This window comes from Triplophysa dalaica, chromosome 8 (genome assembly GCF_015846415.1).
Source record: "Triplophysa dalaica isolate WHDGS20190420 chromosome 8, ASM1584641v1, whole genome shotgun sequence".
Lineage (NCBI taxonomy): Eukaryota > Metazoa > Chordata > Actinopteri > Cypriniformes > Nemacheilidae > Triplophysa > Triplophysa dalaica.
In genome coordinates, this window is record NC_079549.1 from 14,923,095 (window position 1) to 14,950,788 (window position 27,694).

At 37.8% G+C, this 27,694-nt stretch overlaps 2 protein-coding genes across 3 annotated transcripts in view; one reads left to right on the forward strand and one right to left on the reverse strand.

The window, feature by feature from the left end:
* hs6st3b (heparan sulfate 6-O-sulfotransferase 3b) overlaps positions 1–7,470 on the reverse strand; it is a 54,352-nt gene extending 46,882 nt beyond the window's left edge. The window contains exon 1 of the mRNA XM_056754089.1: positions 6,704–7,470. Within this exon, the coding sequence (XP_056610067.1) occupies positions 6,704–7,248 (545 nt within the window). The 5' untranslated portion in view covers positions 7,249–7,470. The remainder of the gene's footprint in view (positions 1–6,703) is intronic.
* Positions 7,471–9,647: 2,177 nt separating this feature from the next.
* Positions 9,648–27,694, forward strand: part of uggt2 (UDP-glucose glycoprotein glucosyltransferase 2) — a 36,308-nt gene continuing 18,261 nt past the window's right edge. The window contains exons 1-23 of one of the 2 annotated variants that reach the window (XM_056755235.1): positions 9,648–9,714; positions 10,430–10,559; positions 10,892–10,974; positions 11,265–11,395; positions 11,542–11,654; positions 11,790–11,967; positions 12,101–12,197; positions 12,295–12,367; positions 12,542–12,642; positions 13,250–13,349; positions 14,025–14,085; positions 14,860–14,951; positions 17,269–17,422; positions 18,844–18,963; positions 19,415–19,500; positions 20,147–20,282; positions 20,589–20,720; positions 22,409–22,573; positions 22,653–22,776; positions 22,883–22,981; positions 23,583–23,674; positions 25,174–25,383; positions 27,077–27,208. In XM_056755235.1, coding sequence (XP_056611213.1) covers positions 10,438–10,559; positions 10,892–10,974; positions 11,265–11,395; positions 11,542–11,654; positions 11,790–11,967; positions 12,101–12,197; positions 12,295–12,367; positions 12,542–12,642; positions 13,250–13,349; positions 14,025–14,085; positions 14,860–14,951; positions 17,269–17,422; positions 18,844–18,963; positions 19,415–19,500; positions 20,147–20,282; positions 20,589–20,720; positions 22,409–22,573; positions 22,653–22,776; positions 22,883–22,981; positions 23,583–23,674; positions 25,174–25,383; positions 27,077–27,208 — 2,601 coding nt within the window. In that variant the 5' untranslated portion in view covers positions 9,648–9,714; positions 10,430–10,437. Of the gene's footprint in view, positions 9,715–10,194; positions 10,259–10,429; positions 10,560–10,891; positions 10,975–11,264; positions 11,396–11,541; positions 11,655–11,789; positions 11,968–12,100; positions 12,198–12,294; positions 12,368–12,541; positions 12,643–13,249; positions 13,350–14,024; positions 14,086–14,859; positions 14,952–17,268; positions 17,423–18,843; positions 18,964–19,414; positions 19,501–20,146; positions 20,283–20,588; positions 20,721–22,408; positions 22,574–22,652; positions 22,777–22,882; positions 22,982–23,582; positions 23,675–25,173; positions 25,384–27,076; positions 27,209–27,694 lie in introns of those variants that run through there. The other variant, XM_056755234.1, reaches the window with a different exon arrangement.

Genomic DNA, 27,694 nt, shown 5'->3' on the forward strand with positions numbered 1-27,694 from the left:
ACAGTTCACAATGAAGAGCCACTTTGATCGTAAATCGGTTCTGCGTGATTTTAAAGAAGGTGATCAAGTACTGGCTCTATTGCCAGTTGTTGGGTCTGCTCTTTCGGCACGTTTTTCGGGACCATATGAAGTTTAGTAACAAAAAAATTGAGTAATACCGATTATGTAATTCATACTCCTGATCGTCGAAAGAAATCTCGTGTGTGTCATGTAAATATGCTGAAGTCGTTTCACGCTCGAGAGCCATCACTGAAGGATGTTGCAGAGGTTAAACAACCTGAAGTCACTAATGTACCGGTTACTGCACTGGTTTGTGACATTACTCCGGATAGTGAAGATGACGGAGTAATCATTAGACACACGTACCAACAGTGTGCTAGGTTTAAGAACTCTGAGGTTTTAGCCGACTTAAATGCTCACTTATCTCATTTGACTGATCCTCAGAGACGTGATATTAAAGAGTTGGTTGGTTCTTTCCATTCACTTTTTCAAGATGTTCCTTCTTGTACTACTGTACTTAAACATGACATCGATGTCGGTAACGCTGTGCCAGTGAAACAGCATGCTTACCGGGTTAACGCTCTGAAACGTGCTGTGATTAAAAGTGAGATCGAGTATTTGCTCGAAAATGGGTTGGCAAAGCCGAGTTGTAGTCCGTGGAGTTCTCCATGTTTGCTTGTAACTAAGAGTGATGGGTCCGCTAGATTCTGTACAGACTATCGAAAAATAAATGCATTGACCATTCCCGACTGTTTTCCGTTACCGCGCATGGAGGATTGCGTGGACACCCTTGGACCAGCAAGATTTGTCAGTAAACTGGACTTGTTAAAAGGCTACTGGCAAGTGCCTTTAACAAGCCGTGCTTCAGATATTTCTGCATTTGTAACTCCAGACGACTTTATGCAGTACCGCGTAATGGCATTTGGTATGCGCAACGCGCCGGCTACATTTCAAAGACTTATTAATCTCGTACTTGTAGGAGTTCCAAACTGTAACGCTTATTTAGATGATCTAGTAATTTATTCCACTGATTGGTCAGAACACGTCTCAACACTTAAGCAAGTGTTCAAGCGCCTCGAGAATGCTTCTCTAACGATAAACCTTGCCAAATGTGACTTTGGCCAAGCCACAATCACGTATTTGGGCAGAGAAGTGGGTCGGGGGCAAGTGAGACCTATAGAGGCTAAATTTAGTGCTATTGCAGAGTTTCCGGTTCCTACTTCGCGAAAAGAACTGCGTAGATTCCTAGGAATGGCTGGTTATTACCGCAATTTTTGTAAGAACTTCTCTACCGTTGTTAGTCCATTGACGTCACTCATCAGCCCTTTGCGTGCGTTTGTGTGGTCTGATGAATGTAAGCATGCTTTCGAGAATGTTAAGGTTTTATTGTGTAGTGCTCCTGTTCTTGCAGCACCAGCATATGACAAAGCCTTTAAGCTGGAGATCGACGCAAGCTTTGTTGGTGCGGAGGCCGTGCTCATTCAGGAAGACATTTACGGGATTGATCACCCGTTATGTTACTTCTCACGTAAGTTAAAAAAAAGTCAGTTGAATTACTCTACTATTGAGAAGGAAACGTTAGCCTTATTGTTGGCATTGCAGTATTTTGATGTATATCTGAGTTCAAGCAGTTTGCCAATAAGGGTATTTACCGATCATAACCCAATAGTATTCCTGTCTCGTATGTATAACCATAATCAGCGGCTGATGCGCTGGTCTCTGGTTGTCCAAGGTTACCATCTGATGATTGAACACAAGAAAGGTTCAGAAAACATAATGGCTGATGCTCTGTCAAGAGCTTAGAAAAGATTGGAGTAAGAATTGTTAAAACTATACGTTTCTTTAATCCGTATAGTTTTGTCTTAAGGGGGGGAGTGTTACGTTCCGTGTGTGTTTTATGTACACGGTATTGTTTCTCGCTCTCCTGTCTTTCTGTGTCTCTTCCAGCTCCAGTTATAGGTTGGTTTCTATTGGCTGATTCGATTGCCAATCATCATCCTGACGTCATGAGGTCCTGCCAATCGGCTTGCGTTCCGGCAGTATTTAAGGACGCGAGGTGATTGTGTGTGTTTGCGCCACGCCAGCGTACCGTGTGCACCGACGCGGTCAGCTGTTTGTGGTCGACACCATTCGATCTGATTCTTCACGTACTTAGTCATGCGTTGTGTATGTATTTTGATCTATTTATAGATATATTGTTTGACAATCCATTTCCATCGAATTCTTGGAGGATGCAGGTCAGTGCATCATGTTAGATTATACTTTGTTAGTTTAGGTTTGAGAGTGTGACGCCACCCATGTATTTTTGTTTGTAGATTATATTAGTTTATTTGGGGCGTCGTATACGCTGAAGACTTCGGTTTCATTTCCATATTTCTTTTGTTAGCAAGTTTAGAGGTTAGTATAAGGATTGTTTTATTTTGTTTCTTTCTTTAATTTGTGCGGCACTCTTTTCTTGTTTTATTCTATGTATATCTGTTTATGTAATTATGTGTATTTCCTCAACGCGACTAAAGTAAAGACTTTTGATTCTAATACCTCTGTTCGGTGTCCTTTTTGATCTGCACCACACCTGGTGACAGTTGTCTCACATAAATGTTACGGTATCATCCCTTTTTAACATCAGGCACGTAACAACTACGCACTGGTTAACTGGTCAATCATCGCACACCTCGCTTTTCGGAGCAATGACCTTTTATGTGGAAAATACAGTGGTTTTGAACCTTAAAGCATGTATACACATTACATTACATTTAAAACAAACAATAACGTTGAGCCGTGTCATTTGACCCCTTTAAAGAATATTGGCAACCTAACAACGACGGTGACCACTACAAACATGTGTTATTAGCTTTCCAAATTGACTAGGCTTACATTTTTTGATAAAACGGGAAAATTGACTGAATTGACCTGACTAAGTGCGCTATCAATATGAGCACTGTCCACTGTAATGCTTTGTGTTCCTAATTATAATCAAGCTGTCATACTGTTTTTGTTTTTAATTTCCGAGTGTCTCCATAAACATGTGCAGACCGCTGCGGCACCTTTTATCTTAGAGCCTGTGTGCAGTTGGCTTAGTTAATTGCATCTCATTTCAGCAGATTGCACATTCGTGACTACCCAGAAACTCCATTTGGTTATAATGACTGGGGACTTGGAAAATTTAATTAGTGCTAAAATAAAAGAGCCCGAGAGAGGTCCCAGAGAGAGGCAGAAGAATGAAAAAAGAAAGGTGAAAGAACAAGTCAGTGGTGTTTTTCCGAATCAGCCGTTTTTCCCTATCATCTTATTTTCTTACGACCTCAACTATTTGTGATAACTAAACAAATGCGATATAATATGAATAAAAATTGTTTAAATGGAATTATCAAAACAAAGCAAATGTAATCTGAGCTTTATATTGACATTGCCACTAGTGTCCAAAACAATAGTACAATATTACGCATTCTCAGCTGATAAGCTTTTCCATTGGCTTTTAAACATTTTAACAACAGTAAACATTATTTTTAACTGTTTAGTATTGTTTATGTTTAGTACTGTCTGTCACCAAATCAGGTGGGACTTTAGGATACAGATTGTACAGTGATACTTTTTAAAATATTAAGGACATTAAGATCAAGTTTTGATTTAACATACTCTTGACCAAGCCCTGTACATACTTAAAGTGAGAGTTCACGCAAAAATGAAAATTGTGTCATCATTTACTTACCCTCTTGTCATTTCAAACCTGTATGACTCTTTTTTTTGAATATATTATGAAGAATGTTGCTAACTGACCAATGGCGGTGCCTATTAACTCGCATCGGTTTTGTGTCCATACAATAGAAGTTTGGGTACCACCATTGTTCAATTACCAACATTCCTTAGAATATCTTCCTTTGTGTTTGGCACAAGAAAGAAAGTCATACAGGTTTGAACTGACATGAGGGTGAGTAAATGATGACAGAATTTTCCTTTTTCGATGAACTATCCCTGCACATTAAATCCACTTCTTGCATTACGGAGGTTGTAACAAACCTCAGTCCTCAATGGGCTCATAGAGTTACCTAAATGTCTTTGCCATTAAGGTGCCAAGTAGAATCATTTGTTTTCACATAATTGCATAGATTTTCATGTTTTGTGTGTGTATGTGCGTTAGTTTTAATACAAGCCCAAACGTTGCAAACCTTTTACTTTCATAACAGTGTGCTTTTCAAAGCCCCAAAGAGAAGACAAGTCTAAGAGAATGACAAGAAGAGAACCGTAACTCCCAGATGAGCTGGCTGCAACTCTCCATTCCCATCAACTGTAAGAGTGTCTCTTGATCCGCTCTGACATGGCTGACCTTTCCAGGTCCTGTGCTGCACTCGCAGCGCTCCGTGCCAGGCTGAAAAGGCCACACCATGCCAGAGAAACCAGGCCACCGCACTGCCGGCCCACCATCTGCGCCAACCAGCCCTGCATAACAATCAACATTATTTCGGGTCATTAGATAATGCATTACCATTAAAGGAGTGAAGCAAGTTCAAGTGTGAATTCTGCATTTTAACACCGCAAAAATATGAGGATTATATCCTTGAATGTCCACCTCCGCACGCAGAGTGATCCATCTTAACTGTGATAAACCGAGCCGGGTATATCAAAATGAAATTTTCATATAGTAACCACTTAGCGCATGCGGTTCGGAGAGCAAAAGTGCCTGTTGTCAAAAGAGATTTATTTGTGTCTCCTGGTGGATATTTAGAGAAGCAATGTGAAGCAGCATTTTGAAAGTACATAGAGAGAGAGAGACAGCGATGAGTTTGTTACGTTTGGTCTTCGGGTATCTGTCGCATGCAGGCAGCAAACTCGCAGGAAAAGTCAGCTGACTCTGCAGAGATGAATCATATGGCTATGGACTGTTTTGGGGGTGCGAATGTGGCTGGATTTCTCCTCAGCAATAAAATTCTGAATACATTTCTGAAAATGTCTTGTAGGCAACGCGCATCCTTCCCAGCTGTTTTACCACATTTTAACATGTGGTAATAATTGTGAAAGAAGCAGACATTTTCATTCATTACAATACAATGAACCATGTACAAATCGCTGCAGGCCAAGCAACTAATTAAGACGAGCCATTTACTTGGCAACTGTTTAAATAAATGACTGCCAAACAATACAAGGCGAGATTTTTATGAGAGCAGAAGTGAACAAATACGGATACATCCAGTCATGTCAAATATAATTCATGAACCAATGTTAGAGCAGCAGGTAGCAGGGGATGACAACAAAAACGGTTTTTTTATGCTATTTACGAGAACAGCGTTCATAGGCACTTAAACCACATATGTCTTTTATTCGCAGGCACTTATAAAAGTAAAAGTCTGCATGTTTTCACCTTATGAAGGCATAATTATACTTAGTAAACAACTGAAATAACTTTTTAATGGCTTGCTGGTCCACACTGGCACTGTCAATTTTTTAGATAGGAATGCTCGACAGCTCAGCTAAGCTCAAGTTTATGATACCTCATTTAAAGTTCATTACAGCACGGGCTCTCCATCATGGAGATGAGAACAAAATCTAAGTAAATGGAAATTCTGGAAGAAAAAAGTGGCCACAGACAGAAAATACTCAAGCATTTGAGTCTTGTCCTCCAGTCATTTTGACTAAAACTAGTTATCTTTTTGTTTCGCATTTCAATGTGTTTGCCATAAATCATGCTGGGTGATAAATGAATTCCTGTTTTTATCCAGTTAATAATATTAGTGAGCTGGAGCCACAGGCGATAAAAACCAAACTACACTTTTTTCTGAAAGGGTCATGAAATATCAAATCATGTGCTATATGTGAGGAAGATCCGTCTCAGTAAAGAGGACTAATGTTGGACCAAAAAGACATTTTGCAGGGATGAAGTCGAAGGAAAAAATGCATTAACCATAAATGCATAATAGAAGGGTAGTTGTCTATCAAACTGGCAGCGAACAAAAAATAGGTACTGCTTTCATGTCAGCCCAGACCCGGTTTTAGGATACTGTATTTTTGATCATATAGTGGGCTAATCTATCAAGAGTGGTTGTTCAATTTCTAAGGTTAAAATAATTTCTCATTCTAATGAATCAGCCGTGCAAGACCATATCTGACGGGTGTTGCCAGACTTCTGACTAAACGTTTAAAGGTGTGGTCAAGAAATGCCCACTTACGCTTTTTTTTTTAAAGATGGTAACTTTTTTAACCAAAGGACATTTTGTGCAGCCAAAATATTCTGTGGATGTTAAAGGTTCTTTGTAGAACCATGGAGCATGACAAACGGGAAAGTGTAAACAGGAAAAGACTGTATTGAAATGTATGTAAGTGACCAACAAGTCTTGCTATATCCAGGGTTTACAAAAAATTATAAATCTCAATAAATTTCAATCGTACCTGGAATCTCAAATATAAATGTAAACATCTTTAAAAATTGTAATTGGGCAAATGTTTATAATTGTTTTTTTTAAATATAGAACAGAACAGAATAGAAAATAATAGAAAGAAAATAATAGAAAGAAATAGAAAGTATACAATATAATCTTTTTTTTTTTTAATTTGTGCACAATTGTGTTGTGCTAGTGTGTAAATGAAAAGTAGACTAAAACGCATTGACCACTTAAATCTGATTCTGAATGCAAATAAAACTTTTGGTCTACATTTACTTAGATGCCATGGCGACAGGTAAATTGTAATGCGTTTGTAAGTGAGGGGGTACCTCTTTCGCTTTGAAGATTGTTTTTTGTTCATAACCACAGGTACACAGTTGGTAAGTTCTGTCCAGTCAGCGTGCAAACCGCAACTCCAGCCAGTCGAAAACCGCGAGAAGAGCCAGGACTCCTGTTTACCGGGACGGTGGCAAGTGCATTTCTTCTGTCCCGGTTTGCAGTCGCACGGCTGCTCCAACCGAATATTCCTGACCAGATGCCTGCCAAATGTGGTGCCTCCTGTCTTCTGAATGTGCAGAAACACTATCACATCATCTTCCTTAATGTTGAAATCTACATCGCGTGCCAAATCTCGCTCCGTGAAGTTGAATTTGGACACACATTTAGGTAGACTGTCATCCTCCGGATCCTGATCCCGGTACATGTCCTCGGTGGTCGGGTATGGAGTGGAGAGTGAACCGATTCCCACGAGTTTGTCTTCTGTCGTGAAATGACAAGACTGACTGCCTGCCGGGCAAATATACTGATACCCAATCATGACAAAAAGAATGGCTAAAATTGGGATAAGAATCCATTTATTAGGTTTATCATTCATTTTAACACGAGAAAAATCTTCACGCACTTAGTGTGAATCATGATCTCCTCTCCAGATCTTCCAGGACGATGTGTGATCCAAACCAAAAGCACCATGCCACATGTTGATATGGTAAAAGATGCGCAAAAGTGTGACATCCACCGAGAAGTCTTCACTTCAGGCTCTCTGATAAAGTTTTGCAAATTGCATTAAGCCACCAAACATAGGCTAATACAACGACCAATGCGATCTTTCCTTAATCGTGTTCCACAAGAGATGATTGCGTTAATGCATAGACCGAAAAATACTTACGTCTTTCCTTTCTGTGGGCACCTAACAAATCAACGCGCCCCGCGTGTTTTATCCATGCGCTTGAGATGAGAGCCCGAGACGGGCTGAGGGATGATGCGAATGATGTCAATGAGACACGAGCGCATCAATGAAGAGGCAGTAACATCAGGACCACGAGCTCTTCTGTAGCACGCGCATACTTCATCTGCAAAAGTGTGACACGCATGTACCAAGACCAGCTCTGGTCTATAATACTGCCGACTATACTGAGAGAATTCGTCGTGTGACCGTCATAGCCAAATTGTTCACTGTTTTATACATTGACATAAAGCAATGTGACGAAAATGTAATTTATCACGTAAAAAAGTGCTTATGGAACTCATAATGATGAATTCCAAAAATTTAATTTATTTTAGCATATACCTTTTACGCACCTTTAATGTCGATATCAATATAACCCATAGTTTGCATTGGCTTGTAAAAATTCAAGCTTTTTCTACATAATACGTCATTTATTTAATGACTGTGTGTTCTGCACTGTGATCTTGTGGCTAAAGATATGCTATATTCTGTAGGTGGCTCATGCAGATAGCCTACTCTATGCAGATTCCTTTCCTATGAGACAGGCCTGACAATAAACTATTTTGACTTTCTAACTGGAACACCGAATAATCCCGTCCTGTCCAATTAGTAATCAGATTGAGTATATTGCAGCAGGAAGCGGCAGTGAATACGTAAATATGCATACGTATAGGACAGGCTTAATTTACGTGTAAATATGTACGTCTTATGTGTGAGATCAGGCTGTTTTATTAGTGTTTATCCAAAATTATTATATTTTGTAATTATGTAAGATGTATTGCAATTAACTGATTATAGCTTTCCTGTAGCTCAGTGGTAAGCAGTGTTGGGTGTAATTAGTTACTAAGTAATTAGTTACTGTAATTGAATGACTTTTCCCTTGAAAAAGTAAAGTAAGGGATTACTCATTTGTTTTCTGTAATTTAATTACAGTTCCTTTTGATGTAATTAAACTAAATACTTTGTGAAATATATGCGTGTGCAATAGTGTAATTGACATCAAAATTCAAAGTCTTACTTTAAAATCTGTGATTTAATGTATAATTCTCACCTTTGTAATACTTTGGTCAGTTAATAATATTATTTATTATTCATTATTATATTATTTAATGTCTATCCTTGAATCACTTAACTAATCAAGGTTGATGTAGGATATAGAAAGTAATTAGTAATGAGTAACTAAACACTTTTTGGACAGAGTAATTTGGACAGTAATCTAATTACACTATTGAATATGTAATGAGTAACTAGTAATTAATTACTTTTTCAGAGTAATTTACCCAACACTGGTGGTAAGAGCATTGCGTTAACAACGCAAGGTTGTGGGTTCGATCTCAGGGGATTGCAAATACCTATGTAAAATGTATAGGATAAAGCAAAGTAAATCGCTTTGGATAAAAGCGTCTGCCAAATGCCTAAATGTAAATGTATTCAAGTAACCAATATGGCTGAATTAACCATATTTTCATGTTACACGCCAAACCCTTTTTAAAGAGTCCGAATAAATCTCCTTAATGACGTCCTCTAAACTGCATTCTCAAAAATTTTACAGTCCGGTGGTTTTACAAATACATAACAAACGCGAAGAGGATCTTACGTAAGAATCGTGGCAGTGAGTGGCACTATTGCTTTTGCCACTATCGACTTTGCATGCCTTGGCGTAGGTTTTGTTTGAGAAACTGTTGAATGACAATTTTTGTTGAATAAAGGCTACAAGAGACTTTCCGGAGCTAAAGGTTAAAATGATATACTGTTTGTGTGTGAGAATAGAGCTACATACTCTATTGTAAGTTTACTGATATGTCTTATACTGTACATCCCCATATCCACTAAAAACGCTGAAGCGCTATCGTTACTTTCGTACAACATCCATTAGTTGTCCACAAATATGCCTGAACAACCCAAACCAGCGTACACGTTTAAAAACATGTTGTTGATATTTTACCGTTGGCATGATACACTATTATCCGCTCAAATTGTATCTTGAATATTGTGGTGATTGTGGATTAAATGTGTATTTTCTACATCGGCGGATAAGGAAATTAACGATTCAGGACCCCTCAATGGCGGCGTCCAGTGTAACCGGGGTAATACAACGATTCGCCTTCTGATGCTGTATGTATGTTTTTATATTCACAGTCCGTATCGTCAAGTTATCTTCCTTGTTGAATGACATGTTTATACGGAAAAAAGGCCGAGAGGGTTTAAACTGTGTGCTTCAGGGCTGTTGTTTCCTATTTTGTTGTTTATTAATTTGTAACAATAACCATTGAACATTATATACGCTTTCATCTGATGTGCATAAAACGAAGATTGACGCTTATGTCTACTTTAGTACAAAAGGTGGTGTCAAAATTTGCGGATCTATTTACTACATTGTAACGTTTTGTTGTATGTACGTGGCGTTTGCTGAGGTAGCAAGTGCTTGTTTTCACTTTGATGATTTTTTCTATAATAATAAATCTGTAAGAAAATAGCATGAATGAGTAAATCTTTAAGAAATACAGATCAGTAATTCATACATATTTAAATATCAATATATGGTAGATAACTGTCTATTACTGCTTTTGATTTGACCCAGGATAGGTTTATTTCTGGAAGTCTGTTGGTGGTACAACTACCAAAAAAGCTATCGGTCGTTTGAACCAGTATTGCCCAGGTTAAAAGAGCATTCAGTTAATAATAAAAAACATTAAACCAGTATATGAGTATAAGTAGAGTATATGAGATAAACATGCTGTTTAATGCCTGTATTCAATTATTATAAAATAAAGTTGATTAAATGTAATGTAAATGAGGTGTTAATAAAGTGGTATGTTTTTACTCTTAGCTGTGATCATGAGGGTGGTCTTTGTTGTGCTGGTCTTGCTGAGGGTCCAGCTTGTGCACTCGGCATCTAAAGGAGTAATTGCCAGTCTTCAGGCCAAATGGGCTATGACCCCTCTACTGCTGGAAACAAGGTGGGCTGGAATCATAATTTAATTTAGGGTCTTGCTGGCTATGCTTTATTTTTACTGATTTCATTTATGTGTATTATTTATACGGCCCAAAACCTGTAAAATACAGCTGTGTGATAGTGTACTTTGGTCCCTCCCTGCTCATGTACGCAGAGAGTGAGAAATAAAACTTTATGGCAGTAAAGAGACATGACCTTCTTGATTTTGATCAACACCTTGGATTTACCTCCCAATGTGATCCCTCTCCATTGCTTGAGCTCTCTTGTTTGTATGTATAACTCCCTCACATTTGGCTTACATATCTGTTTTTGTTCTGCAAATCTAATATTCTGCAGTGAGTTCATCAGAGAGGACGGTGATGAGAAGTTTTGGCAGTTTGTCGATACTGTGAAGGAGTTAACTGTTTACAAAAATGGAGGTAACGACATTGGCTGAAATTTCTGAAATTCTCCTCTGCTATGACTCCTAACTTAACTGAGTGGTTTCTCATTGCTTGCTTGTTGATGTCTATTTGTTTAATGGAATAATATTTCATTCGTACATGCATTCTTTATAACTATAATGATGCGGTATTGCCTTAATAAATTGCCAGGAAATATACATAAAAAATAGCTGTATGAGTGTTTGTCTACTTTGTTGAACTGTGTGTGCATGTAATGCACATGAAATGTTGAGAAAGTTAAATTGATGTTTACTTTCTGTCTTTAGAGTCTGTGCGGTCATATTATAATCTGATCATCAAGAAGGCAGGACAGTTTTTGACAGACCTCCAGGTCAACCTCCTGAAGCTTTCTCTGTCTCTCAGGGCTTATTCACCAGCTGTACATGCTTTCCAACAAGTACGCCATTACATACAAAATTCAAACTTACAGTTCTGTGTACATTTATGAATTGCATTCAAACTCATAATCGTGACATTATTAAATTGCTTTGTGGTTTAGCACTTTTTAGGCAGTACTGTTAATCTTTTTTTACCATCTTGTAGATAGCAAGTGATGAACCTCCTCCTGACGGCTGCTCTGCTTTCGTAGCCATCCATGGTCAACATGCATGCAATACTAAGGACATGAAGAAGCTCCTGAAGGCAGCGTCAGGCAGGTAATGCTAACCAATAAATTGTTCTATCTATAGAAATTAAGGGATAATATGCTGTTTAGGCAAACTATGATGATTTAGTTTAAATGGGGTGGTGTTCATGCATTTTAAGCTCATGCTTATTTTAAACTTTTGCAGGCCAAGACCATACCTATACAAGTCTGATCACCGGTATCCAGGAGTCAATGGGACCGATCTGCCTGTTGTTGTTCTTTATGCTGAAATTGGCACCAAAGAATTCATCACATTTCACAAGGTGCTGTCCGAGCGGGCGCAGGAGGGCAAACTTATTTACATGCTTCGACATTTTGTTGCGGTGAGTATAAGCATTTCAGTTTTTAAACATGTAAAGTGTACATCCTTAAACTTGGTTTTGTATTAATTTAATTAACACTTTATTATTGTAATGGTAAGTATTTGTTGCTAAAGAAACACATTTTACTCTGCAGGAGCCAAAAAAACAAAGGATGTTGCTGTCTGGTTATGGTGTTGAACTGGCTATTAAAAACACGGAGTACAAAGCCGTTGATGACACACAGGTTAAAGGTATTATCCAATGACATCCAAATATGCCAATTTCTTACCTTTTTCACAAACAGAAGAGATTAAATGATCTTTGCTAAATTTCTGTATGTGTTTATAGATTCTAAATCAGTAACCACAGATGATGAGGATGAAAATGATGAAGTCCAAGGTTTTCTGTTTGAGATATTAAAGTAAGCACACTGACATTTTACGTTTGGTAATAAGTAATATCCATATATTAAAATGGATGTTGGATTGTGTTGCATTCTACAACAATCTTATTGGCAAGTTAATTCCAGCTTCGAAGAAAAAGCAGATCCTTTCCAACACTCATTATGTGTCAACATGTCCTTCTCCACCTCCAGAAAGTCTAACCCGGAACTTCAAGGGGAACTTGGCGAGCTGAGGAAGCATCTTCTGGAAAGCACCAATGACATGACTCCCCTCAAAGTGTGGGAGCTCCAAGGTGGGCAGGCTGCTATTATTGATGGTCCTATCGTACAGTTAGTCTGGTGTCCAGCAAGATTAAACCGATCCTCATGGGCTGGTGAGAACTGTCCATTTGATGAATTAGGAAGCAGTGAGAAGGTCGCCGTTTGTACCCCTTGCTTGGTGCAGCGATCTGTCCTGCTCCTGTTCGGACTTTTCAACACAGTCTCATGATAAGTTTTGCTCAGTGAGATTTGGAGGAAAAATGGTTAAATATGTGCAGTCTTGATAGACAAATGAAGCAATTTGCTTTCCTTGAATTGAAGCGCTCCCCATGATGGCTGTTGAAACGCTCTGTTGATTATGTAATAACTTTGGATAGGGTAGAATTCTAAAACTCTATGATTTTACGTTTAGATTAGTTTAATAATTATAATCACAGTTGTAGTGTTTCCACTTATCAAATATACATTTATTAATTACTATAGGAAGTGTTTGAAGAACATTAATTAAAAAACATGATTGGTTTAATTGTTGTTTATTGCTCACTTTATTATAAATGTTTGTCTTTATATAGATTCTGCATGGGTTTGTTGGCCCCTCTGGAAACACATTTTGAAACACTTTCTCTTTCTCTCCAATAGACCTCAGTTTCCAGGCGGCATCTCGGATCCTGAGCGTGCCAAAGTTTGATTCCCTCAAACTGATGCAAGACCACAGCCAAAATTTCCCCAGCAGAGCCAGGTGCAGTCAAAAACTCATTCTTAATGTATCTGAGAGAATCGTGAATGCATTATTTTTAACTTACCCTTCCCTGGGTTAGATTTAAAGGTGTTTCTATTTGTAAAGTAGTCATGCTTGTTTGTATTGTCTATTGTGTTTATTGATTAACCCCTCTGTAAACAATCATTGTTGTTAATAATATCCCACAATGGCCTCTATGCATGCGTGACTTTCGCGTTTCACAGGAAGAACCCTAGACAGTTTACAGTGGAACAGCACTTCTTTATAACACTGCTGTGTGTCGCAATGTACACCATCTGCTAAATTGAACTATTTTCTCATTTTTTTAAGTCTCCCCAACCGGAAACTGCCTAGGGTTCTTCCTGTGAAACGCGGAAGTCATGCATGCATGTAGCACATTCATGTTTGTTATAGAACAGAACGCATGCATATGAAACTCTTCTAGGTCATTTTTAATGTGTGACTGTGACTTTCCTCTGCTGCTGCTCCAGACAGCTTTAAGTGTGGTGTTGAGATTGTGCTGAGTCAGTGTTACTGTGCTTTACAGTTTGTCAGCATAGAAGATATGGCATCTAAGGCAGAACAGGTTTTCTGAGATTAAAATGAGTTTTTATGACTGGTCTGGGATGTTGGAGAGAGCTGGTACTGACTGTGCGTGTTTTACTGTTCCCACAGATCACTGACGAAAGTGGCCGTAAACCAAGAGCTGAAGAAGGAGGTTGAAGAGAACCAAAAGGTGTGAGTGGAGCTCAAAATTATTCATACGATCAATGCAGGCTGTCAAAAAAATCTGCATCTTTAAACCTTTGAATCTTTTATTTAAAAAAAACTGAACCTTTCATTACAGAATTTTAAATGGGGAGGAGAAACTCATTATGAAATAATGAGCATCATTAACCCTTTTATTCAATACTTTTTGCAACCTTCTTTTTGATAGGATAACAGCTCTGAGTTTTCATCTATAATGCCTAATGGGTTTAGAAAACACCTGACAAGAGATCATAGAGAATTGAGTGTTTGTTGCTAAAATGCTATTTTTTTCGTTTTATCATTCTATCTCCTTGAATGGTGTAAGGCCGATACTTCTAAAATTGTTGGCAAACATCACAATCAAATAGCATTTTTTCGATCAATAATTAAACCTTATATGGACTGTACCATAACTTTGGTTTGCTAAGCTTAAATTGTACTTAAACCTTTTTCAAAGTTATTTCAGCTACTACGCATGGTCACATGGCAAGCGCCTCACAAGAGCCCCGCCCAGAGAATCGTCAGGCGTTGTCGATTGACGATAGTATCTTTTTACTTTTTCTCGGCCAGGCTTGGGTTTATAGTGTGTAATGTGTGCTGTAAGTTTAGTGTGTAAAGCAACTGAAAGGTTGTTCAGGTTGAACGGGTTGTTCTAGGTGGTTTAAACATGTAATGAATGAACAAGACGTATTTAAGCTCATCACCTTGAATTGAAGGTTTTAATGTAGCTGTTTTAATCTGACCTGATCTTTCCTTGCAGAGGCTAAGTGACTCAATGGGAATCCATCCTGGTGATGCCAGTCTTTTTATTAATGGTATACAGATTGACCTGGACCTTCATGACCCTTTCAGGTAGAATCTGTTTTTAAAAGTTGAAGTGTGGAATGAATGTGCTCCAAGTGCAGACATTTTGGATGTACTGTCCTATTAAAGTAATGTATTGTTAATCCAGTCTAATGTGTGTGAACATAAAACCCGAATTCCGGAAAAGTTGGGACGTTTTTTAAATTTGAATAAAAACTGAAAGACTTTCAAATCACATGAGCCAGTTTTTTTTTACAGTAGAACATAGATAATATAGCAAATGTTTAAACTGAGAAATGTTACAATGTTATGCACAAAATGAGCTCATTTCAAATTTGATTTCTGCTACATGTCTCAAAATAGTTGGGACGGGGGCATGTTTACCATGGTGTAGCGTCTCCTTTTCTATTCAAAGCAGTTTGAAGACGTCTGGGCATTGAGGCAATGAGTTGCTGGAGTTTTGGTGTTGGAATTTGGTCCCATTCTTGCCTTATATAGGTTTCCGCCTGCTGAAGAGTTTGTTGTCGTCTTTGACATATTTTTCGTTAAATGGCCGCAAATGTTCTCTATAGGTGAAAGATCTGGACTGCAGGCAGGCCAATTCAGTACCCGGACTCTTCTACGATGAAGCCATGCTGTTGTAATAGCTGCAGTATGTAGTTTTGTATTGTCCTGCTGAAGTATACAAGGCCTTCAGTGAAATTGACGTCATTTGGAGGGAAGCATATGTTGCTTTATATACCTTTCAGCATTCACAGAGCCTTCCAAAACATGCAAGCTGCCCATACCGTATGCATTTATGCACCCCCATACCATCAGAGATGCTGGCTTTTGAACTGAATGCTGATAACACGCTGGAAGGTCTCCCTCCTCTTTCGCCCGGAGGACAAGGCGTCCGTGATTTCCAAAAAGAATGTAAAATTTGGAATCGTCCGACCATAGAACACTATTCCACTTGGAAATAGTCCCTTTTAAATGAGCCTCGGCCCACAGGACACGACGGCTCTTCTGGACCATGTTCACATATGGCTTTCTTTTTGCATGATGGAGCTTAAGTTGTCATCTGCTGATGGCACGGCGAATTGTGTTTACCAACAGTGTTTTCTGGAAGTATTGCTGGACCCATTTAGTGATGTCATTGACACAATCATGAGTGATGCAGTGTCGTCTGAGGGCCCGAAGACCACGGGCATCCAATTAAGGTCACCGGCCTTGTCCCTTACGCACAGAGATTTCTCCAGTTTCTCTGAATCTTTTGATGATGTTATGCACTGTAGATGATGAGATTTGCAAAGCATTTGCAATTTGACGTTGAGGAACATTGTTTATAAAGTATTCCACAATCTTTTCACGCAGTCTATCACAGATTGGAGAGCTTCTGCCCATCTTTACTTCTGACAGACTCTGCTTCTCTAAGACATCCCTGTTATAGCTAATCATGTTACAGAACTGATATCTAATTATAACTTAATTAGTCACTAGATGTTCTCTCAGCTGAATCTTTTCAAAACTGCTTGCATTTTTAGACATTTGTTGCCCCCGTGCTAACTTTTTTGAGACCTGTAGCAGGCATTACATTTTAAATGAGCTAATATAGTAGATAAAAGTGTAACGTTTCTCAGTTAAAACATTTGCTATGTTATCTATGTTCTATTTTGAATAAAATATTGGCTCATGTGATTTGAAATTCCTTTCGTTTTCATTTTATTCAAATTTAATAAAAGACGTCCCAACTTTTCTGGATTTCGGGTTGTATACAGATTTTGAAACTGGAATGGAAAAATGTTTACTGTATGGATATAATGTTAAAGCTAACTCCTCAAAAACATGAAAATTATATCATGAATTTTAAAATTACTCAAGTTCTTCTAGACCTGTATACATTTCTTTGTTCTGTTGAATGCAAAGAAAGATATTTGGAAGAATATTAGCAAATATCTATTCTGGGGCACCATTGACTACCATGGTAGGAAAAGTTATTGTATATTTTTATGTTGGAAAAGATTTTTTTTTGGAACAATTTAGGGAAGCAAACAGTTCTGGGGCACTTTTGACTACCATTATAATCTTTCTTACTATGGTAGTCAATGGCGGCCAAGAATAAGTTTGGTTACAAGCATTCTTCCAAATATTTTTCTTTGTGTTCATCAGAACAAAGAAATGTATTTGTGTTTGAAACAACTCGAGGGAGAGTAAATGATCACCGAATTTTTGGGGGTGAACTGTCCCTTTTAATTTATACTGACAAATTTGAAATTTCACTGGTTTTGGTACCAACCGTTGATATTTTAGTAACTTGTCAAAAGCTTCTTCATCATGCGTTATGTGTGCTGCTCACATAACTGTGCACTTGTCTGCCCGGTAGCATCCTGGATATTCTCAGAGGGGAGGCTAAGATACTTGAAGGTCTTCATAACCTTGGCATCAGAGGAAGCAGTGTCAATAAGTTCCTGCATTTATCCACCACTTCCAGTGTGGAAGACAGCTACGCTCTGGATATCCGTCACTCGGCCATAATGGTGAGACCAAAAATATTGTTTGATTAGTATGATTAGTTAGTAAAATGCAATATTCTTTAGCTTTTACACTTTTCTGCTATACTGTTCATTTAATAAACAAATGAAATGTTCTTCCAGAGCAACCCAGAAAGGTGTTCTCAATAGCCACAGGTCTCAAGACAGAAAGCATTCAGACAGCAGTCGGCTGCAAACAATATGTTTTGTTCCTTCAATTTACACATTCATAAATATTTACATACTTCATCAACAATGTTTGGCTAATAGCAGTAAGGGAATGATTATGACAGAAAGACTTTTAATGAAAGATTTTAATGAATGCAGCTCAAGTAAATTAACCAGAGAAAATTATTCATAATTTATCTGCTATAGTCTATTGGCCTAAATTTCATTATTGGCCGATAACATTAAAATGACCATTTATCAGCCCATAGCGATATGGAGGATCATTTATCGTGCATCCCTAGTTACAAGCATTCTTCCAAATGTCTTTCTCTGTGTTCATCAGAACAATGAAAATATATAGATTTATAACAACTTGAATATGAGCAAATGATGATCGTTCCTAATGATATAAACATCTATGAATTTAGACAGCCTTTTCTAAAATTACATGCGAAAGAAATCTCAAGCGAGACTGATTTGATTGTACTTTATAACATAGTTGGATGTCAAAATGACTTGAGGTGTCTTGGTATCTTCGTTTTTTTAATACAATTTTCAAAATTTTCGTGCTCTAAAGGAAGATGTGGTGTGTTCAAGATGTGGTGATTCATCTCAAAGCTGCTTGGTTTTCTTCAGTGATCAGAACTTTATTGAATTTAGGGTTGAAATGCGGCTGCCGAAAATGAATGGAAAAATGCGTCTGGAACCCAGGCTGCTAAAAATAAAACAGACAGTCAGTGTTGATGATGTTCTGTGTCCAGTGCTTTAGTCAAGAGCATTCTAAAAGATATATTGCAAGCAAGATTTCAATAGCCAATGACAGCTGGGGGACTTACTGTCTTTGCTAATCCCTATTTTACTCGTGCTGTTAAGAGTTACATTTAGCCTTAGATGATATATGTATTCTATCCCCAAAGCACAGGTTTGATCAGCTGGCAATTTTCAATCCACATTTGTGATCCATGTGAAAATGTATAAAGTCATTTATTTGTGATATACACTATTTCTACATAAACCCACCCTGCTAAAAAACATGACATAATTAATATTGGTTAACTAATACTTTTATGAACCACAAATGTTTCTTATACAAAATAAAACAAAAATTCTTGGCGATTGTTCAATTGTTGTCACGTGTCCTCACGCTTTTTTTAAGTGGGTATACGGAAATTCTTGATCTTTTCTAATGGGCATTCGGCATCTACCTGCGTATTAGGTAGACTACACCACTGTCTGTGACCCTTTTGTATGCTTTCTAGTGGGTTAATGATATAGAGAAGGACTCCCCTTACCGTCACTGGCCTTCAAGTATCCAAGAGCTTCTCAGAGCGACGTTTCCTGGTGTCATCAGACAAATACGGCGTAACTTCTTCAACCTGGTGAGTTCCAGAGCCGAAGTTTAACTTGTGCAGTTTCTTCTCGTTTTGTTTAGCCTCTATATTTATTCATCTTGTGTAGAAATATTCCTTCAGAGCTGCTATAGACCTGGTTTGTGTGCATTTGTTTAGTCTAATTTGACTTGGTGAGCTCCCAGATTTGTCATGCCGTGCAGTTTCTGCGAAATGTCAGCCCATTATGCGCTTTAGACGATTAGCTTAATTTCAAGCATATCTTAAAATGCATATAGACGGGTTAGTGCTTCTCTTCCAGTGGTGACCAAATAACATCATCGATTTTAACATAGAATAAGTTACAGTACAGAAAAATGGTCAGATCGCTTTAGTAATTCTTACTTGTTATGATTGTTAGGGTGAAAAGAATGATATGTGAATAAGTCCTGCCGTTTTTGATGATTGAAAGAAGAGTTTAAGAGTTGTTTCTGGTTTGCAGGTTCTGTTTCTAGACCCGAAACAGGAAGAAAGCATTGAACTGGTGAAATTAGCAGAGCTCTTTTACAAACATAATATTCCACTCAGGTATGCTCAGTGCCTCACATGCCTTTACCATGTTTTACTATGTGATGCTTCATTTTGATTGGTCATGGTCGTAAAAGTGCATTTAAATACTTTTTAATACATCATTATTAAAGGCACAGTTCACCCAAAAATGAAAATGTTGTCATATATGTATACATCCTCGAGTTGTTCCATATCTTTGTAAATTTCTTTGTTCTGATCAACACAGAGATAGATATTTGGAAGAATGTTTGTTACCAAACAGTTCTTGGCCATCATTGACTAGTAGGACAATGACAATCGTAGTCAAAAGTGTCCCAGAACTGTGTGCTTTCCTACATTCTTCTAAATATCTTTCTCTGTGTTCATCAGAAGAAATACATTTATAAAGATTTGGACCAACCAGAGGGTGAGTAAATTAAGACAGAATATTTATTCTTGGGTGTCCTGTTCCTTTAAAATAACAACCATTTTCAATCAATCCTCTTATATATTCCAAATTCTAATATTAAAAATGGATTCCAAGCTAAATAAATTCTGTGCTTATTTAATATTCAACAATCAATCCTTGCGTTACTTATTTTTTTCTGTTAACCTTTCAGCATATGTATTGTGTTTGTATTTATGCATCATACTGTACATACATTGACATGTTTCTGTGTCTCAGGATTGGATTTGTGCTGGTTGTCAGTACAGATGACAGTGTAGATGGATTTTTGGATGCAGGTGTTGCTCTCTTCAGGCTGTTAAATTACATTTCAGAGGAGTATGACGAAATGCAAGCTTTCACGTCAATGGTGTCAGTGAGTATCTTATATTACATTTAAGTATGATGTTTGAAAGCACATCTTACATTAAGAAAGGCTGCCACTAGGATTTATGGGGTCTAGGATAAAATGTAATCTATCAGTAAAAAGATGCACTTAATCGGAAACTATGCATAGACACAGGGCCACTTGTTCCCTTTGCACCAAAACAGCTACCTTTACTTCGTAGTCTTTTGTTCAAGACACAAGGAACTTTATAAGGTTGTGAATGTTATTTTTCTGAGAGTGTCTTGCCCACTCTAGCCGTTAAATTCTAGTGAGCTCTTTTTTTCTCACATGCAGATATATAACAGGGTGGAAGTCGGTGATACTCTGTCAGTGGATACAGTCACTGCATATCTAAAAAAGAAATTTCCAAAAGCAAATGCTGCCAGAATTCTTGGAGTGGACTCAAACTTTGATGACAACAGAAAGGTAATATAAAGGGATGGTTCACCCAAAAATGAAAATTCTCATTTGTTTACATACAAAAGAAGATATTTTCAAGAAAGTTAGTAACTGAACAGCATTCACTTCTATTGTATGCACACAAAATGGGTGCCTATTAACAACATTCTTCATTCTTCAAAATATCTTCTTTTGTGTTCTGTGGAAGAAAGTCATACAGGTTTGAAACGTCAAGATGGTGGGTACAATTTAGTTTATTTCACTTAAACGCAGGGGTCTTCAACATTTTTCGGGGCAAGGACCCCTTAGATCAGAGATGCTTGGAGCAGGGACCCCCTTGCACTATATGTGGAAACTGAGCTTTTTAAATAGAAAAAAACCTATTGTCACAGCAATATTATGTCAAGACATTACATTAGAACTATTATGTTTTTATTGCACATAGGCTGAATACTTTTCTGTGAATTATTTTTGTTTTTAATAGATTGCATGATTATTTTAAGGGATTTGCAGTATCAAACAGTTTCATTTTACTGTAAAATGGGCAATTAAACACTTATTTGAACCTTAGTTTTTTATTAAGGCTTCAATGAGATGACTGACCCTGGTTAATGGCACAAGAGCTATTCTAGTGGAGGTAGGGGTTGTCTCTGGATGCGAAAGTAATTTGTGCAAAGATTCTGCATTCTATTGCAAAATCAGGCCGTTTTATTAAGTGTCATCATTTTTTTCTTCCACTTCTCCGTATGTTGCAAAACACATCGCTATTTTATAATTCTGGATCCGTTGTCTTTATCGTGGATCAGCATTGTTGCAGCTATTATATGAAAATGAACACATTTTTTCTGCAGAGCATCATATCAGACTAAGGAGAGCAACATGATGCAACGAGTACGCGTTATTTTCGGGGGAAACTTGTTTGACTTGCACCATCAGTACTAAACGGTGCACGTTTCATTGATTTTAAACACGTACGATAGTTCTGTCAGAGTTTACAATGCAGTAGCAATGTGGGATCATTTGGCTGTCAAATGTGCACTTAACAGCTTTAACAAATTTGAACAGTTCAAAGTACAAGTTAAGAAACATATGAGAATGCACTTTGTGTGCACATAACTTCTTTCATGCGTACTTTTATCGGAAGGAAGACAGAAAATGCACTGATTCTAACCCTATCGGTTTTTATGATGCAGATGTATCGTTTCTTTCATTGATTGCTTCCGGTGCCTGAATGGATGTTTGGTCCGCACGCAGGTTAAAATGGCAATGCGCGGGAGCTTTGATTATTCTGCGTGGCCACTCACGTTCGCAGCTTAAAGAGAACATTGGTTGAAATATTTCTGTTCCTATGCTTTACATTTTTAACAAGAAGTTGCCTGTGAGTATACAGTAATTAGCGGACCCCTTGCAGTTCCACCGCCGACCCCCAGTTGAAGACCCCTGCTTTAACGCATTTATACAGTGTGATACCAGTTAAAGCTGCTGTTTTTTTCTGGAATTCTAGCAGTTTGATTTGTAAAGACATAATATAGAAGTAATTTATATGTTGATTTCTTTGCCAATGGTATGAGTTGCAGTTAATGAAGATATTTCACTGTGCATTATATTAGTTTTATTAGAAATTGACAATGGAAAGCATCTCCAGAACAAATATACATAATGAAAAACAAATTTAAATTGTCACCAATTCTTGACTTTCATATGTGTTGCTTTAGGCTGGAGGAGTGTTTTACAGGAAGAGTGGTTTAGCAGCCCTTCCGGTGGCTCTGTTTAATGGCGTTCCATTCGGCAGTGAAGAGATGGACCCTGATGAGCTGGAAACAATTATACTGCAGCGCATCATGGAAACGACCAACTTTTTCCAGAGATCTGTCTTCATGGTAAAGTACTTCTATTTGGAAATATGCAAACTAGGATTAAGCCGGTGTCGACAGAACGTTTGTATCTTGTCATGTACAGGGTCAGATCACTGAGAGTCTTGATGTGGTGGACTTCCTGATGGAGCAGGCCAATGTTGTTCCTCGCATCAACCCGCTGATTCTGAGCTCTGAGAGGAGATATCTAGATTTCACTGCCTCACCAAGTAATGCTATATTCATCTCAGATGTTGTCACGGTTACATCACTGCCACAAATCATATCCTTTCTTATGGAACATTTTGATTATTTATTTTATTATTGTACGAACAGTTGTGGATGATTGGCATGACACCAGTATGTTCTCCTACCTGGACTCCAGGGACAAAACAGCAGTTGTTTCTAAAAGAATGAAGTATTTCATCAGAGACGGTAAGTCAGGGGGAGATTGTTGAATTTTTTTTTACACAATTCTGTATAAAATACTTACTGCAGTAGTCGTATGATTTTTATTGAAAGCATTTATCGTAGATTTTTACATGAAGTTTTTAAAACGTTTGGGTTGGCTTGCGTTAATGTAGTGTGCAACATTTGATTGACAGCGATGACAGCGTTGCATTAGCTGTGTAAAAATTCCACTTGGTCTTCTCGCTTACATCAATTTGCATACTAAATTGTGATCGGTCATCATCTCTTGCATCTCTTTACTAATTTATAGCTGTTGCAAAGTCAGCACGGAAGATGCATAGCCATTCACACGGGATACAAAAATGTAACTCTGTTCTTTTACTGCCTAGCTAAGCTGCTATTTCATGTCATTCATCATTGTCTAGACAGCTTGATTTCATAAAGGAACAGCCAGTGATGAAGTGTTTGTTGATGCACATCTTCTACTGCTAGCATAATATATTATCAATAAGGTTTTTTAAAACATTTAATACCGCACAATATAATGCATCACATTCTACTGCACTGCAAATTGCTCAGAAATTCTTCGGAAGTACAATATTGTCATGTTTTTGTTCACCTATAGAGGAGGAGGTGTATGGGGTGACCATGTGGATTATCGCGGATATTGAACGGGCCTCTGGGAGGCTGTTGCTGCGGAACGCCTTGAAACATATGGTGAACTACTGCAGTTTTTATTTCCAATTAGCTATATCCACAGGAAACTCATCTTTAGAGAGCCACATACATCGTTGTAATTTATTTGAGAGCAATTCATCTTCAAGAGCATTCTTGTGGTGCTGGGTAATGAACAAGCTACAAAAAATGCTAAGTGATGTTTTGATAGATAGATTTGGATATGAAGTGCTGTGGATTGCCTTTAGTTTGCAAACAAATGAGGCGAAAACATGCACATGATATTTTAATAATTTATTTGTAATCAATCTAAGCGGTGCACAAGTGTTGTGATTAGGTTGCCTGTTTAGCATTAAATCAACTTTAAAGGGACAGCACACCCAAAAAATGTAATTCCCTCGTCATTAACTTACCATCGAGGTGTTTCAAATCTGTATACATCTCTTTGTTCTGATGGACACAGAGAAAGATATTTGAAAGAATTCTTGTAACCAAACAGTTCTTGTGCACCATTGACTACCATAGTAGGAAAAATGACAATGGTTGTAAAAAGTGCTCTAGAACTGTTTGCTTTCCTACCTTCTTCAATATCATATTTTGTGTTCAACAGAACTAAGAAATTTATTAAACAATTTTTCCAAAAAATGCTACTCGATGGGGGCCAAGCATTCTTCCAAATATCTTTCTCTGTGTTCATCAGAACAAAGAGATTTATACAGATTTGAAACAACGTGAGGATGAGTAAAAGAAGACAAGTGTTTAATTTTGGGGTGAACTGTGGCTTTAAGCAACACCATAAGATCCTGATAGCACATATGAATGTATTATCATGCACTTTTAATCAGAAAATGTAATTGCATTTTCTCAATTAATAACATTTTTATAATTTTCCATGTCTGATGTTAGACTTAAGCCCATTGCACATTGAGTCCAAAATTTGCGTCCGATATTTCCGCACGTAAAAAATAAATACGACTTCACATTTTGTCAATCACATTTACACAATGCCTCCGATATTTTGTCCGTGATAAAAAAATTCAGACTGGGTACGATTTTTTGCGTTTTTCGCATCCGTCAATCATTTTGAGTGGCCTTTTTAACAATTCAGTGGTACAGTACAAATGGGAGCCAAAAAAACGCATACGAAATTTTTGGACTGTATGTGCAAAGACCTTTACACTGAACAGATTTTAGAGGTTTTGGGATATTGAAGAATGTTCTCGTTTATGGGTACAATGCACAAAATGTTTTCATATGGTGCGCTGTATGTTGATGTTACATGTATATGTTGTATGAAAACAAAGTTTTATATAGTTATATAAAAGAGACGTACTTAAATATGTGATTTCTTATGTCACAAAACATGTTTTTTTATTCAAGACTATTCTAAGCATATCAAAATGTAAACTGTAACATAAAGCCTTATGCTATAATTAGTACATTTTTCTGTTATATCATCCAGAACATGTTCAGAAGCACAATATTCTGTTGTTGTGTTCTGTTTTATGTGAGAGTTTCTAATCCACTGTATTTGCTTGCAGAAATCCAGCTGCTCCAGTTGTCGAATTGGAGTGATCAATAACCCCAGCGGAAAGCCCACGGAGGAAACCAGCGCTCTGTACCGAGCCGTCTGGGCATCACTCCTCACCCAAAGCAGCAAGAACACACTCGACTTCACACTAAAACTCCTCAAAGAGGAAAACGTTGAGCTCCTCAATCAGGGCACCAAGATTAAGCACTTACTTATACAGGTCAGTGGAGTGTGAAATGCAGTGGCTGAATAATGTGGAATTACGCGTGGAAGATTCAGACTCGAATGTATTTTGAGACACCTGTTCTTTTCCCTTGTCCTTACCAATTTTATAAGTATATATGAAGAGTTTGGTTCCAAAATGAGATAACTTAAATCATTTTTTATTGTGCATTCCAATTAAAATCAATCAAACTGCAGTTGGTTTGTTTTGACCCATATAATTGAATATATACAGCTAACTAACACAATAAAATGCAATACAAACATGATAACATAATAAAAACATGATTTAAAAAAAATGGACATATCTCATTTTGGAACCAAATTCTTCATATTTTATTACTTTTAAAATACCATTTTTTCTCCTGTTATTCTGTGTTTTAAAGGAGTAGTTCACTTTAAAATGAATATTTCATGATAATTCACTCACCCACATGTCAAACAAGCCGTCTGTGTGTTTATTTCATCTGTCAAATTGAGGTCGGAGCCGATGGTCGAGTGCTCCGACATATGGCGCCGGTGCATCCCCGGCGAACCGAGTTCGAATCCCGGCTCATGGTCCTTTCCCCAACCCCACCCCCTCTCTCTCATCAACTTCCCTTCCTGTCCTTTCCAAAATCACTGTCTGTCAAATAAAGGCAAAAACTCCAAAAATAAATCTTATCTATATAATGCACAGGTTCTTATTCAATCAACTTTATTTTACGACAAATAACTGAAGTATGATTTATATTAATTTTAAATTCATTGTTAAAAAGCGAATGTATATACAAAGAACACTTCTAAACGTGGATCAATTATAAAATTCCGGATTAAAAAACTGAAACGATCTTGAGGTTTCTACTTCAAAAAACAGATCAGATACACACAACTTTTACAGGTTCTTCCTGACATCACCACAAAAAAACATGACACAAGATCACAGCCCCTCAGCCTCTCAATTGAAACCGCTCATCCACACATAATTTTGTCAGACTCGCACAAAACGGCATTCTGGGAATGGCTGCCCTGTACCTTGAACCCCTCCGCTTTGAATCTGGGGACTCATCAACACAGTATTGCAATTCTCAGAAAGATTGATGGATCTGTAAGGCACATATAGAGCCTTTCTTTGATTCTTTCTTTCTCTTATGTTGTTGTCTCTCTCTCCTCGCTCTGTTTATTTCCAACCATCCCTGCTCTTGCATACGGTTTATTGTTGTTAGTTGAAGAAAGGCAAAAAGAGAGATGCTTGGTACCCTGAGAAATATGCCTGAGCCCTGTTATTGCTCTGTTATTGGATGGCAAGGAGACGTGTTGTGCTGATATTAGCACTTTCTCTCCTCTCATAAGGACCAAATGTTGGAAACCTCAAAATCTGACTCTGCAAAGCACATACACCCGAGATTTGTTATCGACATCGGAGCCATTTTTAATTACGAGTCTGATAAATGAAAATGTTTAATGATTGATTAACACTGTACGGTTTCCTGTGGCGACACATTTTTCATAAGTCTAGCCAATTTAATTTTTTGGTCAAAATACAGAAAAGACCGCACTTCTGCAAATGTACTCCTTTAGTTGTCAATAATTTATGGATTGAATATTTCCTCTTTGCAGTGTTATCAAGAAACAAGCTAATGAGCCGGTACTTTGTTCCTTGTGCATTTTTTTTAACTCAGACGTTACATGTGTGTTTTGATCTCCTGTAGGGTATGGACCAGGATACCTTTGAGAAGAAGTTCAACACGATGCAAGTCGATTTTCTCCACAGCCAGCAAAAATTCTGTAAGGATGTATTGAAGCTGAAAGTAGGACAGAGAGCTGTGGTCAGCAACGGCAGGGTGAGATTCGCAAACAAGCTCTCCTCTCGTAAAAACACCTAAAGAAAATTTCCATAGGAGTTGTGAAATAATTTATAACATAATGACCTGTGGTATGTATCGCCGATGTGGGTGATAAATAGTCTGAACTGCAAGGTCTTACCGACTGCTCCCGTTGTTTTTGTCGACTCAGTATTAAGCGGTCTGCCCGTCTTGTCCTCACCTGTGAGGAGAGGAGAAGAAAGATATAAAGCCTGGCATTAATTCTATAGACTCAAGTGCTACAGGGGGCAGAGGTCACGTAGAACTGATGAAGTTTCATAAAGCTGCTCTTTCTCAGCAGTGTCATCGTCATTGTTGACAGATGAGCACAAAGCGGGATACAGATTGATGCAGGACTGACATTTCTTATCATCCTCAAACACACACGAAAGTGAACATCAGAGTTTGTCTAGAAAGAAATATGGTTTCATAAGACCTTGATCTCTGGATTTATTTGAATAATGG